Here is a 15125-nt window from a genome sequence, read left to right as displayed (position 1 = left end):
TAGAAAGAATTAGCCGAGCATGGTGGCGCATGCCTGTAGTCCCAGCTACTCGGGAGGCTGACGCAGAAGGATCGCTTGAGCCCAGGAGTTTGAGGTTGCTGTGAGCTAGGCTGACGCCAAGGCACTCACTGTAGCCTGGGCAAAAGAGTGAGACTCTGTCTCAAAAAAAAAAAAAAGTGAAGAAAGACATACCCCTTTATTTTAGAAGAACTCTCCAGGAGGTGCACACATTGCTGCTTGTGTTTCATTGGCCAGAACTCAATTCCATGGCTTTATCTAGTTGAAAGGGAGGCTGGGAAACAGTCATTTCTCCAGGCCACAGTGTGTCTAGCTAAAAGTTAAGGTTCTGTTATTAAGGAAAAATTGGAGAATGAATATTGAAGGATCAAACAGTCTTTGCCCCAGTTGGCTTTGTAATCTATGTATTTGAGTCCTGGCTCTACCACCTGAGGCTTTGTCATGTTGAGTAATTTCACTAAGCCTCTCTGAGTCTTGATTTCTTCTTCAGTAACATGGGCATACTAATTGTTTATCCTTATTGGGTTATGGGGAGGAACAAAGAAGATCATAGATGTAAAGAGCTTAGCACAGTGCCTGGAATATAATAAGCTTTCAGCAATTGGTGGCTCTTATTCTTATTACTGTTATAGTAAGGTTCTATTCTGAGTTCAATTCCAGACGAGTTAGTCTGGCAGCAGTAGAAGTTCTGGACACCAAGTTTCTTGGGTGCAAACTGTTCAGCCCCCTCTCCTTCTGTTCCTTCTGCCTGCTTTAATCTGGTGGGTAGATAGGCTGGTGAAAAACTTGTCTTTAGAGAAGAGGCTTCTGTATATTTCAGTGTCCTGCTGGTGCCTTATGCACTAGCTAACCAAAACACAGCTGTTAGGTCTAATTTTAGGTTCACAAGTCTTGCTGGTTGTCCTCTTTAGATTCTGTTTTACATTCTGAACTGTGGGAAATTTTTATAGAAGCAGAGGGGAGGTGGGGACAGTATACCATTTGCTTTCTGGTTAGAAAATAGCCTCCATTTTCTTTCTCTTGGGCAGTCATGTGGGGAGAGATGTAAGGTTGAGTTTATACAGGTGCCTCTACTGTTCTCCTCTCTGTACTTGGGTCTGTGTGAACCCTGGCAGGGTATAACCTATGTTGAGTGGTAGACTCTGACTTCATGTGTATGAAAAATGAAGCTGCTAACCTTTGGCTGAGGTTATAAAACTAAGAGAGTCTGTCTAGAAACTTGTCTGTTAAATTTTGAGGCTCTTTCCAGAGATGAGAAAAATAATAATAGCTATCATTGGTTGAGTGGTTTGAGACTAGGTACTTTTCATACATTATTTCATTTCATCCTCAATACAACTCCCCAATAAGCTGTGTTGTTGTGATTCCCATTTTATAGATGAGGAAACTGATACTCAAAGAAGTGGAGTTTTGCCAAAGATTACTCAGCTAATGAGTGGAAGGACTGGGATTTGAATCCAAGTCTGACACCAAAGTGCATATTCTTTCCACCATTCCATTTGCCTTTACTCATTTAATTATTCCCACTCACATGTAAGCTTCTTAGTTGTACTGACATGTTCTCCTAATGTTTACTATCTGTATGAAGGTATTTAATAGGTTAAGACTTTCTGAATATCCTAAAACTATTTTTCCTCTTCTCTCTGAAGTTTTCTACCTGTATATTTTTTACAGAGTATTTTGATTACTGACAGATTCTTTTATTCATTTTGTTATTCAGCACTTCTCTAGATCAGTACCTGATACCTAGTAGTCACTTACTATATTGTTTAATTAATAACAACAATAACAAATAACTGAAATTTATTGAGAATTTAGCTTGTACCAGGTTTTATACTATAAACTTTCTACACATTATTGCATTTTTACCACAATTCTTTGAGGTATAATATTTATTAAGATACGTTTATTGTTTGAAGTTAGTGGCATGATTTTATTTCTTTTGATCTATTCATTCACTCAACATATCTTTATTGAAGGCTTAAAATGTGCCAGATGGAGTATTTTGGGCAGTAAGGAACCTAACAATAAACAATTCTAAGACATAGAATTTGTGTTCTATGAGCAAAACAGTCAGTAAACAAGTTAACTGATAAATAATATTTCAAATAATGATAAGTGCTACGAATAAACTAGGAAGAAGGTAGGGACTGGGGTGTGGCAATGAGAAGAAGGCTCTTTAAGCAGTGGTCCCCAACCTTTTTGGCACCAGGGACTAGTTTAATGGAAGACAGTTTTTCCATGGGCCAGGGTGGGGAGAAGGTTTTGGGATGATTCAAGTGCATTACATTTATTGTGCACTTTATTTCTATTATTATTATTATATTGTAATATGTAATGAAATAATTATTCAACTCACCATAATGCAGAATCAGTGGGAGTCCTGAGCTTGTTTTCCTGCAATTAGACGGTTCCACTTGGGGGTAATGGGAGACAGTGACACCCGAAGTGTGTTGCTTCAGTCCAGTCTACTCCATAATCTCGTTTTGGTTGCCGTCACTGCAGAAAACCCTTCTTCACAAAGATAGGATGTTGGAGATGGAAGCAGGCTTTTCAATGCTTTTGTGGCAATCTCAGGATATTCCGCTTTGTCTTTAATCCCGATGTATGGAGATTTGAAGTTGTCTCAAACATACTTTTAAGGCCACCGTCATTTGCAGTCTCAAGCAGTTGATCTTCCTCTAGTACGGACAAAGTTGATTCACCTGGTTTATTCACATATGGGTCGCAGATCCATTGCTTCCCAGTTTGGGGGTCTTTTGTGGTTGGGAAGTAATGCTCAAACTCTTTTGAAAGCTAAGATAGATAATCATGCACCAGCTGGGAGAAAGAAGGCCCTGGCTCAGTCTCTTTCAAAATCTCTGCTAATGTTTGAAACATGTCAAAAATCCCAATGTTCACTCATCGCTCCCATAATTCCAGTTTGGCTTTGAATGCACCCACTTTATCTGCTGACTTGAACACAGTTGTCACTCTCCCCTGAAGTGGCAGATTGAGTTCGTTGACCAGGTTGAATATGTCACACAAGTAAGCAAGTATGTGACCCATTCTGTGTCACTGAAGTGTGCTGTCAGCGGAGACTGTTTTTCAGAAAGAAATCTCTGGAGCGGCTCTCATAACTCAAAAATTCTGCCCAGTGATCCACCTTTAGAAAGCCATCTCACTTCTGTGTATAAAAGATGTGTGTGCTCTGCATCCATCTCCTCACAGCTGCACAAACAGACGTGATTTAAGGGCATGTACTTTAACGTGGTTGATAATTTTAATCACATCCTGCAAAACATTGTTTAGTTCAGGTGACATTTTTCGGCTAGCCAGCATTTCTCTGTGGATGACACAGTGCGTAGACTCACATTCAGAAGTGACCTCCTTGACCTGGGTAGTGAAACCAGAAAGGTGTCCAGTCATGGCAGCTGCTCCATCTGTGCATATACTGACACAAAATGACTGATTCAGTTTTCGTTATATGTAGTAATTCAAAGACTTGAATAGTTCTGCAGCTGTGGTGTTGGTCGGCAACAAAAGTGCACATAACACGTCCTCTTGCACATTCTCCTGAAAAATGTATCAAACAAAAGCAAGCATTGTTGCCTTGTTGTCAACATTGGTAGACTCATCAACCTGGATTGCATACTATGGTGACTCATTAATACTCTCTAACAATTGTGCTTCAGTATCCTCTGCTGTCTCATCGATTCGTCTAGTTATGGTGCTAGCCGACAGAGGAACACATGCCACCTTTTGAACTGCAGCCTCTCCTAAAAGTTCACGGTAAATGTCCTTAGCAGCAGTCAGGAGCAACTCTTCACCAATAGTAAAGGGTTTCTTAGCTTTAGCAATGCAGTTAGCCACTAAGAATGATGCTGTCAGTACAGACACATTTGATGAAGTGGTGGCCTTCAATAATTGCTTCTGTACTTCGTGTTTTTTTTCTTTTCAAAAACTCCAAAGGCTTGTTTTTTTAATGCAGGGTGCTTGGTCTCCATGTGGCGAAGCAGTTTTGAAGGTTTCGTGACTTTGTTGGCTAGCCGGTTGCCATATATTATAGAAAGTGGGCTTGGAGAATGTGAAACACCTATTGCAATAAACCTGTAATTTAAGTAGGACTCTTGGTATTTTCTTTCAAATGGAGCTTTCATTTTGTTAGTAGTCTTAGAGTCTTCTGCTGTCTCATCCCTGGGTCTTTTCCCCCTTTTCAAAGGAGCTCTCCAGCAATGTTTGTTTTTTACTCATTTTTGCTAGGAGTTAGCTTATGGAATTACCAAAACTGTGACTGAGACAAGTGTGTGGTGTGGGAAAGAGGCACAGACAGAAGTGGTAAATAAAATAAGTGTCAGATTCTGACTTAAAGCCTACCACCAGATGCAGCTGTACAATTGAAGTACATCAGCTCACTTGCCACTATAGAGCCTGCCACTAGATGCAGCTTAATTGTCACTTGCCACTCGCTGATAGGGTTTTGATATGAGTCTGCAAGCAATTGATTTATTATGGTCTCTGTGCAGTCAAACCTCTCTGCTAATGATAGTCTATATTTGCAACCACTCCCTGGTGCTATCATCACCGCCTCAGCTGTACCTCAGATCATCAGGCATTAGATTCTCATGAGGAGCGTGCAGCCTGGATCCCTTTCTTGCCCAGTTTACAGTAGGGTTCACGTTCCTGTGAGAATCTGATGCTGCCACTCATTTGACAGGAGGCAGAACTCAGGTGGTGATGTGAGCAATGGGGAGTGGTTGTAAATACAGATGAAGCTTCATTCGCTCGCTGGCCGGCTGCTCACCTCCTCCTGTGTGGCCCAGTTCCTAACAGGCCATGCACTGGTACTGGTCTGCAGCCTGGTCATTGGGGACTGCAGTGTTTAAGAATCTGAGAGGGACTCTTTTGAGCTAGTGACCTGGGTGTAGTTAGAGTCAGTGATGAGAAGATCTGGGGGCATAGTGGTTTAGTGGGGGAAATAGTGAGTATAAAGTCCTGAGATGGAACAAGCTTACTGAGGGGATAAAAAGAATGGCTGGAGTATGAGTAAGGGTAGGGTGGAGGGGTGAGTAGTAGATGATGTCAGATACTGGGTAGGCCATGATAAGGATTTTGGATTTTATTCTAAATAGCCATATACTATTTAAGCAAGGGAGTAAGTAATCTGATTTATGTTCTTAAAACTTCAGTCTGATTCCTGTGTGGAAAATGGACTGTAGGGTAGGAAGAGTGGGAGCAGTATTGCTGCTTGTACTAGGTTGGAAGTAGTGGAGATGGTGAAGAATTGATGTCAACCGGAGATGGTATTTATTTTAGAGTTAGGACTAAAAAAACTTACTGATAGATTTTCTCAGACCCAAGAATAATTTTGGGTCTGAGCAACTAAAGATGGTGGCCTAGCATAGGAGTGGGTTTGGAGTTGGAAAATGAAATAATGTGAAGAAGATGGTAAAGATTTTCATACATGGGAGAGTGGTACTAACATTTAGTTTCATTTCCTTTTGAAATGTATTCCATCTTCTGATCCTTTTCCACTGTTTATCCCAAGCAAGACATTTTGTAAAAATGACAAAGTTGGATTGATATTTTTTTTTAAGCATGGTATCAGCAAAAGACCAGTGGGATAGCAAGAAAAACAGCCCCAAACAGACAGCCAGTATTTTTTCTGAATTCAGCATCTTCTGATGCTTTGTAATATAGAATTCAATATTTAGGAGCCAGTTAGGATATTTATGTGATTTTATATTTACATTTTTGCTGACACTTGATTTTTCTTTTGGATGCCCAGCTGGTTGGCATTGGACTAGACCGACTTCCATAAAAGTGCAAAAGGTTGTCAAGAAATACTTCTTCGTGTTCTGATGCCACTTTACCTACCATATTCCACCTATGTTTCTGCCCCTTACCCATTTTTAAAGGATGTTTACATTAGAATGACCTGTGTTATTTCTGTGTTTCGGGGTGAATGGATATGTGTATATCAAGGATTCTGCACTCTTTTGAAGAAAGACATCTCAATTTCTTGGCATTCAAAAACAAGGAAACTTAAAGGTAGAAAACTTTCAAAGAGAGTTGCCTCCATGGGTAGTAACTTCAGATGTCTATCAGAAAGGTAATGTAAATGAAAGAAGCAAACTAAGGTTACTATGGCAAGCTGGAGAGAGCTTGCTTTCCTAAAACGAGTAACTGCTACTCACCTTCAGCCAATTTCTGGTATGTGGGAATGAGAGTCCAGTACAATCATACCCTTTGGATTTTCAAAAGAAGCTAGAAATCTTTATTATGTTGTATCTCCTGATTTTTAATTGCTGGCAACTAACTTAAAATTCCATTGGGAATTTTAAGTGTGGGGGGCAACATTTTAAAAGCTAAAGAAAATAGTTGGGTAGGCTGCAGGCTGCGAATTTATAGCTTCTGATCTGGCCCATCTTCCTCATGTATAGATGGAGAAACAAAAACCCAGAGATGTAAAATGACTTTCCCAAGCTCACACAGCAGTTACTGGCAGAACTGGGAATAGAACCTGGGTGTCTTTTCTCTTTGTGCAGTTCTCTTAACAATAGGAATGCTAAATTTTGGGGGGGATCTGAGGAAAGCTAATGTCTCTTTCGCTAGAATAATGCATGTATGGCCCAAATTTTGCAGATTTCAGACCCCCTGAAATCCATTCATGAATACCAAGTAAAAAAATCCTCTCTTGTACCTGCTGGTTCATGTGTTTGCAGTGTAAAATGAACAGGCCCCAGTACTACACATAGGGAAACTCATGGGAAGAAGCAGGAGCCCTGGGTCCCCCATTTCTACCTCTCTCCTTCTTTTCCTCTCTCCTTCCCTCCCTGCCCTCCTGGCTGTATGCTAAATCTTTTTCTCTTTTTACCAAATCTTAATTATGTAACTAATATTAATGTAACTAATACACACAATTTAAAACCCTTCTATTACTATCCCTAATACCAGTCCCAGCAATAATTGCTTTTCTGATCTTTTATGTACATATATATCACCCATAGAAAATAATAGTTTTGTGGTTTTTTAAAAAAAATTAATTGTATTATATGTATTAATACCATTTTGCAAGTTTTTAAAAATATTAAACAGTATGTCTTAGGTAGTACTACGTACCTAGTATCCAAGTACATATAGATCTATTTCATTCTTTTTATTTGCTATGTCATATTCCATAGTTTCTTAATTCCATAGTTTCTTTAGCCACCCACTATTGATGAATGCTTAGAGTGTTTACAGTTTTTTAGTATTACAAACAATGCTGTAATAAATACTTTTGTGCATGCTTTCTTGCCACGTGCTAGTGTTTCTCAAGGGGAAATGAGAAGTGGACTTGCTAGGCATGTGAGTTCAGAGTAGCATTATCATTTTACACATCCATCAGCAACATACGTATGTTCCCAATTCCCCCAAAGCCCCTTGACACTTGCTTTTATCAGATTCACATTTTTTTCAGTCTGATGGATAAGAAATGATATCTTAATTATGTATAAGTTGGAGCATCTTTTCATATGTATATAAGCCATTTCACATTTCTGTTATGTTCATATTTTTTGTTGGGGTTTCCTTTGTGCTTATTTGGCTTTTTCTTACTAATTTATAGAAATTCTCTATGTTTCTTATGTGTATGTGTGTGTGTGTGTGTTCTTGATAACAATCTCTTGTATATATAAATCTTTTCCATTTGGATCTTTCTCATCCTGGTTTTGCCACTAACTAGCTCTGGTTTTGGGGACATCATTGTCAAAGCCATTTTTCTCCATTGTGAAAGTGAGAATACACTACCTCTTAGTTATTGTGTTATTGTGAAATGCCAGTGAAAGAGTATATGAGCTCTGTGATTTTTGGGTTTCTCATTTGATTTTCACCAGCCATTTTTCTCAGCTGTAAAGTGAGAACAGAATACACTTCTTTTTAGGGTTATTGTGAAATGCCGGTGAAAGCATATGAAAGTGCTTTGGAAAGTAAAGAATACCTTCAAATGTAAAGTGTTTTTCTTTCTTTGATTTTATTTTGACTCATACCTGAGAGCTGGCTCCTGTGAAGCATCCCATGCAGATTAATCAAATTCTGAGGGGTGGGTGTTACAACATGGGACTTGTCTCTCCTACACTCTCTTGGGGGAGGAAAGAGGTATATAAACAAAATCTGCTCACGCTGAACTCCTGTGTTCTTGGAATGCATTGGGTGGGATGGAGGTGGAGAAGTATGGATATCATGAGAATCCTACCTCTTCACTAGTCATGGTGCTTGTCCCAAGGATTGACATAGTAGAATCTGGTCATCTATGGAACCAAATGTCAACAAAGTTAGAATTAGCCTTTCTTTTGTTACGGTCCACTACTCAGGTAGAACACGAGTTTCAGAGGCAGCTGTTTTGTTCTACCAGTTAGGGAACATATGAGGGTTTAATACCCATTCTGGTTACCTTTTTGACTAGAGACTGCCCTCAGCAAACAATTAACTGAAACATCGTGCCATCCTATGGTTTGGGGATACTCATACTGAGATACCACCCTTAGACCCAGACAACCTGTGTACCTGCCCTGTATCCTATGCTGTGTGTGGGTGTGAGAGAGAGAGAGAGAGAGACAGACAGACAGACAGACAGACAGGGTCTTGCTCCATCTCCTGGCCTAGAGCACAGTGGCTTCATCATACATAGCTTACTACAACCCCAACTCCTGGGCTCAAGTGATTTCCTGCCTCAGCCTCCCGAGTAGCTAGAACTACAGGTGCACATCACCATGCCTGGCTAATTTTTCTATTTTTTGTAGAGACGGCCTTGCTCTTGCTCAGGCTGGTCTACACTCTTGGCCTCAAGCAGTCCTCCCACGCTGACCTCCCAAAGTGCTAGGATTAAGGCGTGAGCCACTGCGCCTGTGTTGTCCTGTGCTTTTTTGAAGGCTCCTCCTGTGGCCATATATGCCCCTTTGTAGACCACTCTCCAAGTACCTAGGACCCAAGAAGTACCTGACAAAATATCCTGAGCCTGCTTCCAGGGCTTGCAGAGTCTGTCTGCTTAATCAAGCGATTGGACCCTACCCATGAAATATGTATCCCTAGGTTTCAGGTGTAGCTAAAGGGTGACTGAGAGGGGTGTTTTTAGAGCTTGGACATACTAGTTTGAACACATATGCATAAGGCCTCTTGGGGTGCAGGAAGGGACTGGAGTGTGGGAAAAGCAACAGGGAGGTGGATTTGGATCAGAGTCCTCCATTTGGACTCTTGCCCCAGCTCTGCAGCTGTCACGTTAGGGTCAGGTTTACCCAGAGGAGACACTCCCTTTTGACCAGCTGTTATTTTATGGGTTTTTTGTTTTTTGGTTTTTTTTTAAGCCATTGGGGAAGGTTTTCTTCACCACTCATTTAGAGACTGAGTATAGCAGGCTCAACATAGGGTCCAATTAATCTTACTGAATAATTCACAGAGAGTGGGATGGGGAGGTGGGACAAGTGAGTTTCCTGAAGGGAGGTGCTCTTCAGGTGTCTCTCCTTTGTCTCTCCACTTGGTAGGCGATGCTGCTGATGCTTTGTGAAAAGGAGGAAGGATTCTGCTGACACACTGAATTTTTATGAAAGAAAGCTAAGAGTTCCCTTATCTCTCTACACAAGGCACATCTGCCTGCAGACAGACTGTTTGCTTCTTAGGGATTCCTTCGTCATCGTTTTATTTCTTTTCTGAAGGTTTTAAGGCACAGTTTGGTGCATTCCTTTCTGTTCTCCAAAGCCAGGGGGGGAGTCTGTGCATCAGGGCTCTTGCTGAAGAGCTTAAAATGGGCGCTGGCAGCTGGGATGTGGGGAAAGAGAGCTTTCCAGGGACAAGTGACCTGCTTGTTCAGCCAATAAGAAGCAGGTTAGAGTAATGATATCACCAGACAGGCTTTATTGTCTGATCATCTCATAAAAGCAGGATTGTGTCTGGCAACTTAACCCTTTTTTAGATACTTCAGGTCTCACCCACACCCTGGTATGTGACCTCTAGATTCCTTTTTCCGACTGTCTGCTGTGAGACCACAGAGATTAAAGACTTAAATTAGTGGAGAATTTGGGGGAATTGTAAACAATCATCTTAAAAAATGGAAATTATTAAAATATAGAACCACAGCTAGCATGGAAATGTGATCTAAGCTGTGTCTGGAGAGCACATCTAAAGTGAATATTGGTCATAGTCATGTTACATTGAATTTTTACTGTGTAGATTTGGGAGGCAAGGGAGATCAGAGGGAAAAAAAGATTGAGCCTTTAATGTATTTTAATCTATACAATGGGGTCTTAACTAACTATTTCCTGTTTTGGAAGAATTGAAATTTGTTCTGCAAATTTGGAAAGTATGTTGTCACTCATCCAGAGGCCAGTTTCGAGTAGGAGTTATTTATTTGTAGTGTTTTTTTATTCTTGTATTTCTTTATTGTTCCTTCTCCCATAAAAATGACAGTGATTTTACTTCTTGTTGCTTCCTTTCCCTCGCTGGTGAAATGAATGGTCCTACTCTATCCTATTAAGTTGTTGAGATAAGAAAATTAACTCTGGATTTTTAGATTGTGCTACACACATGTAATGTCTTAGTATTAGGGCATTCATGTCTTAAGATTGTATGTTCATTAATTCATTCATTTGTTCAGATTTTTTACAACACCTTTTTGATGCTGGGCACAAGGGATACAGAGAGAGAAAAGATGTAGTACTTACTCTTAAGGAACTTAAAGCACCATGAGGGAGACAGACGATAATAATAAAACTGTCTCATACATCCTATTGTGTTTACCATGTGCCAGGCCCTGTTCTAAGCACCTTGACATATATTAACTCATTTAATCTTACTGCAGCCTCACGAAGTAGGTACTGTTATTACTGCTCCATTTTACAGATAAAGAAATTGAGACACAGAGTGGTTAAGTGACTTACCTGAGGTCACACAGCTAGTGGTAGATTTGGGATTTGAATCCAGGCAATGGGGCTCTATAATCTGTGCTTTAAATCTAACCTGACCAATAGTCACTAGCCACATGTATATTTGACTTGTAATGTGGCTAGTTTAAATTGAATTGGGCTATAATTGTGAAATACACACTAGATTTCACAGCCCTAGTATGAAAAAATATATAAAATATCTCATGTTGAAATTCCATGTTGCAATGATAATATTTTGAATATACTGAGTTAAATATATCAGAATTAATTTCACTTTTTTATTGTAGCTACTAGAAAACTTAAAATTACACATGGCTTGCATGTGGGCTCACATTATGCTTTATTGGACTGTGCTACTCTAAATCATTACATTGAAATAATAATAGCACATGACATTTTCTTAAGAAATTTTTTTTGGAGACAGGTTCTCACTCTGTCACCCAGGCTAGAGGAGTACAGTGGTATGATCATAGCTTACTGCAGCCTTGAACTCCTAGGCTCAAGTGATCTCCTGCCCCAGCCTCCCAAGTAGCCAGGACTACAGGTGCACACCACAACGCCTGGCTAATTTTTAAATTTTTTGTAGAGACGAGGTCTCTCTGTGTTGTTTGGGCTGGTCTCGAATTCCTAGCCTCAACCTGTCCTCCCAAGGTGCTGGGATTATAGGTGTGAGCTATCACACCCAGCCATGTAATTCTTAGGCACTATGTGCCATATACTCTGCTAATACCTTTACAAACACTATTTCAATTAGGACTCAGAAAAGCCCTATTTATTATCTCTATTTTATAGGAGGGGTAGAAGGTTTTGGGAAATTTAGTAATTGGCCTGAGATTAATTAGCTAGTTAATGATGGACCTCAAATTTGAAACTGTTTATTTCTGACTCACAAACCTGTGTTCTTAATCAGCACACTGTAATCTTGTTTCCAATTGAATCTCAAGGTATTTTCTTTGTTTTAATTTTCCTAAGAATATTTAATATTGAATACTTCTATATCTGACATGTAAAGGTTCAAAATGAAATTTACTAGGCTGTAACATAGACATCCTGGATGGAAATCTCTTTTGCAGAGCCTCAGTGAATGCCGGCGATTGAGCCTGAGATGAAGCAGTGAGTCAGCCTGCACAAATTGCATTTAATTTTCATTCCATATAGTTCTCTCAGGTCACTGGGCAATTTATGTCCTGACCCTCTTTGTTTATAGAGGAGGGGAAGAGGGGCAATGCAGCTCTCTTTAGTTGTTTAGTTCTCTTGGCCGATGAGAAGAAAAAATTGCTTTCCATTTCATTGTCCTTTGAAACACTATTTGTGTTTAAGAGACCAACAAAATGCTTTGTAGTGACCCCTGACTTTTCTTTCTTCTAGAGCAAAGACTCAGGTGGACTGAAGGCAGCTATGATAGAGTTGGTGGAAAGGTTAAAGTTCAAGAGCTCAGACCCTAAGGTAAGTATTGTTTTGTAATTGATTGGGTGTTAGTACCCCAAGCATTTTATTCTCCTCGAGCTTAATTTGAGGGGTGTTAATGATCACCTATCTGAACATTGCATTAAGATCTAATTAAGCCTGCCCATCAAAAATAATGTTCTAATATGCCTGGAGATAAGTCATCTATTTTTCTCCTTCTCTGTTTTACGACTTACAACACATAATCATTAATTGTTTTCCCTGAACTGGAGACAAGTGCGTTTTTAATCTTCCTTTACTGGGCCTTTGAGAGTTCGGTCCTTTGTGTCCATTAAATCTAGCCAAAGGCATCTGAGATACTGTTCAGCTTAAAGCTGGGGACTGGAACAGGATCCAGACCCATCCAGTTTGTCTTCAGCATTAGCATCTAGTCTCTCCCCCACTTACAGGAGCCAGCTGCCACAGAGAATGCTTTTGTCCTCATGACCTGGAGTCTGGTTTGTGAAATAGCTTAAGCATCCCAGCTTTTTTTCAAGATGTTAGGGGCTGGAGGGTTGATATTCTGGGAGATGCCAAACCAGGATGGGAGTGGACTTGGAACTGAACATGCCAGGTTGGGGAGGGGGGAATTATGACTAACAGACTCCCTTCTCCTTCCTACCCAGATGCTTACTGTGGCACTACCTGGTATTGGGTCACCTGACTCTGCTTCAGACTGAAAGCCTGTCACAATTAAATAGGAAAAGGAGCATGATTTTATTTTACTTTGCGTGTCTTTTTTTTTTTTTTTTTGTACAGTATTTATAGGGGGAATGGGACTAGCATTTATTTCTTGAGCATCTTACTGAGAGCCAGGTACTGTTAGGAGCCTTACATAATTGTGCTAATACATAACAAAATTTTAACCATTTTTAAGTGTAAATGTCAGTGACATTAAGTACATTCACATTGTTGTACAACCATCACCACCTTTTCATTATTCCAAACTGAAACTCTTTGCCCTCTAACTCCTCATTTCCTCTTTCCCCCTATATACTTTTAGATTACAGTAACAACCCTGTAAAGTAGCTTATTATTCCTGTTTTATCAATAAGGACACTGAGACTTAGGTAGAGCCATTTGCTCTAAATCTGGTATAAAGTAGAGGTGAGATTAAGACTTTGACTCCAGTGCCTGTACTCTTTTATGTGATGTTGTAAACCACGCACCAGATTTTATCTCCTTTCTGCCATATGATCACATTGTGCCTCAGTTTTCTAAGTTGAAACACTATATGAGGCGTAGCCACAGAGAGTGACAGGCTCTTCAAAAGGTGACTGCAGCTACCAATCTACAAAATAATTTTCCCTTCCTATGACATTGAAAGTATGGGGGCATTGATCATCTCTCTTGTCTTCTGGTGTACTTAAATTTTCAGAAGTAGAGAGTATCTTGATAGAAAAAATTAGGGTAACCTTTATCAACTTGCCTAGCTCAAAGTAGGAGGACCTCTGGTATAAGTAGTTTTTCCTTTAGTAAAGATGAACCAGTTATTAAAGGTTCCTGAAAGCTTTTCTTACCAAGTTTCTCTGATTTCTGGGGCAACAGCCTATGCTGAGGGAGACACTGTATTTTCTGTTTCTGCCACACTGGTGTGCTTGTAATCAGCAGGACAGTGAAGAGGGAGAGGATGTGTACAAATGACAGTGGCCTCTGTATATGATGATAATACAAATTGCTTTGAGATCCTTTGTCAATGTATGTAGTGCTTGTGATGGGAAACTTGCCAGAAATGAAAGAATTGAGTGGTCCCATGAGAGGAACCCATGGAAGCCTCAGGGTTTTCCCATGATACATGATAAGTTAAAGGATGTTTGTATGGACCTGACTTGATCTTGGGTATATGTGTACACACACCTCTCTTTTACATTCTCTTTATGTTGCCCTGGATCATTTACCACCAACCTACTTTATTTTCAAGCTCCTCCTTAGTCTACCACGTGCATATGCTGTATGTATTTGGAGCCAGCCTGAAGAAGGGTGAACATAATTGTAGAATGACTGCTAGGTCAGGAAGGGGGGTGAAAAATGGGTGACTTGAATATATATAATTTCTGCAACAAAGAAAATTTTTCTGAAAGTAAATTGGTGTCTGTTAAGAGACCCTTAAGTTTTTAGTGTGTTCTGTTTTTTCTGCAGAACTCCACCATCCCCTGTTTGAGTTGGCCTATTTAAGAAGTGCAGAATCTCTCAGGCTTTGTGACCTGTCATTGCCTGGCACAGAGGCTTTACATAGAAGCACTGATTGAGTCATGGAGAATCGAGCACTATCTCTGCTTCACTTCCTCTAGAATTCCCTAAAGCATCACAAAGCTTGATTAGTTCAGACACTAAAGTCTACTAGGCACTGAGTTAATTTTTACCTCTGAGTTTTGCCAGAGAGCAATAGAAGATGCCTATATTAACCATTTTTTAAAATTATAAAATAATACATGCTTGTAGATTAAAAAATACAGATATTCCTAAAGGAAAAGTAAAATGAATTTACCCAAAATTAACCCATATGGACAGTTTGGTGTACAACCTTCTAGACATTTTTCCCCATGGAGATACATTTTTAACAAAATTATACCTGTGGTTTTTCAGTTGTTTTTTTCAATATGTAGAATATCATAGTATTCTTCTCTGTCAATAATATAGACTTAATTCTTCTTAATGAGTTGCCTCATTTTATCCCAAACATTTGTTAGATGCCTCCTTTTCTTCCAGACCCAGTGGTTCTTAAACTTCAGTGTGCATGAAAATCACCCAGAGAACTTACTA

General features: G+C 39.8%; 1 protein-coding gene across 1 annotated transcript in view; it reads left to right on the top strand.

Annotated features, from left to right (window-relative positions):
- The window catches only part of TRIM44 (tripartite motif containing 44), a 164191-nt gene that overhangs the window by 39585 nt on the left and 109481 nt on the right, over positions 1-15125 (top strand). The window contains exon 2 of the mRNA XM_012649645.1: positions 12285-12362. Within this exon, the coding sequence (XP_012505099.1) occupies positions 12285-12362 (78 nt within the window). The remainder of the gene's footprint in view (positions 1-12284; positions 12363-15125) is intronic.

The sequence above is a fragment of the Propithecus coquereli genome, unplaced genomic scaffold (genome assembly GCF_000956105.1).
Source record: "Propithecus coquereli isolate 6110/MARCELLA unplaced genomic scaffold, Pcoq_1.0 Scaffold30, whole genome shotgun sequence".
Taxonomy (NCBI): domain Eukaryota; kingdom Metazoa; phylum Chordata; class Mammalia; order Primates; family Indriidae; genus Propithecus; species Propithecus coquereli.
The sequence above is the reverse complement of the archived record's forward strand: the minus strand, read 5'-3'. Positions and strand labels throughout refer to the sequence as shown.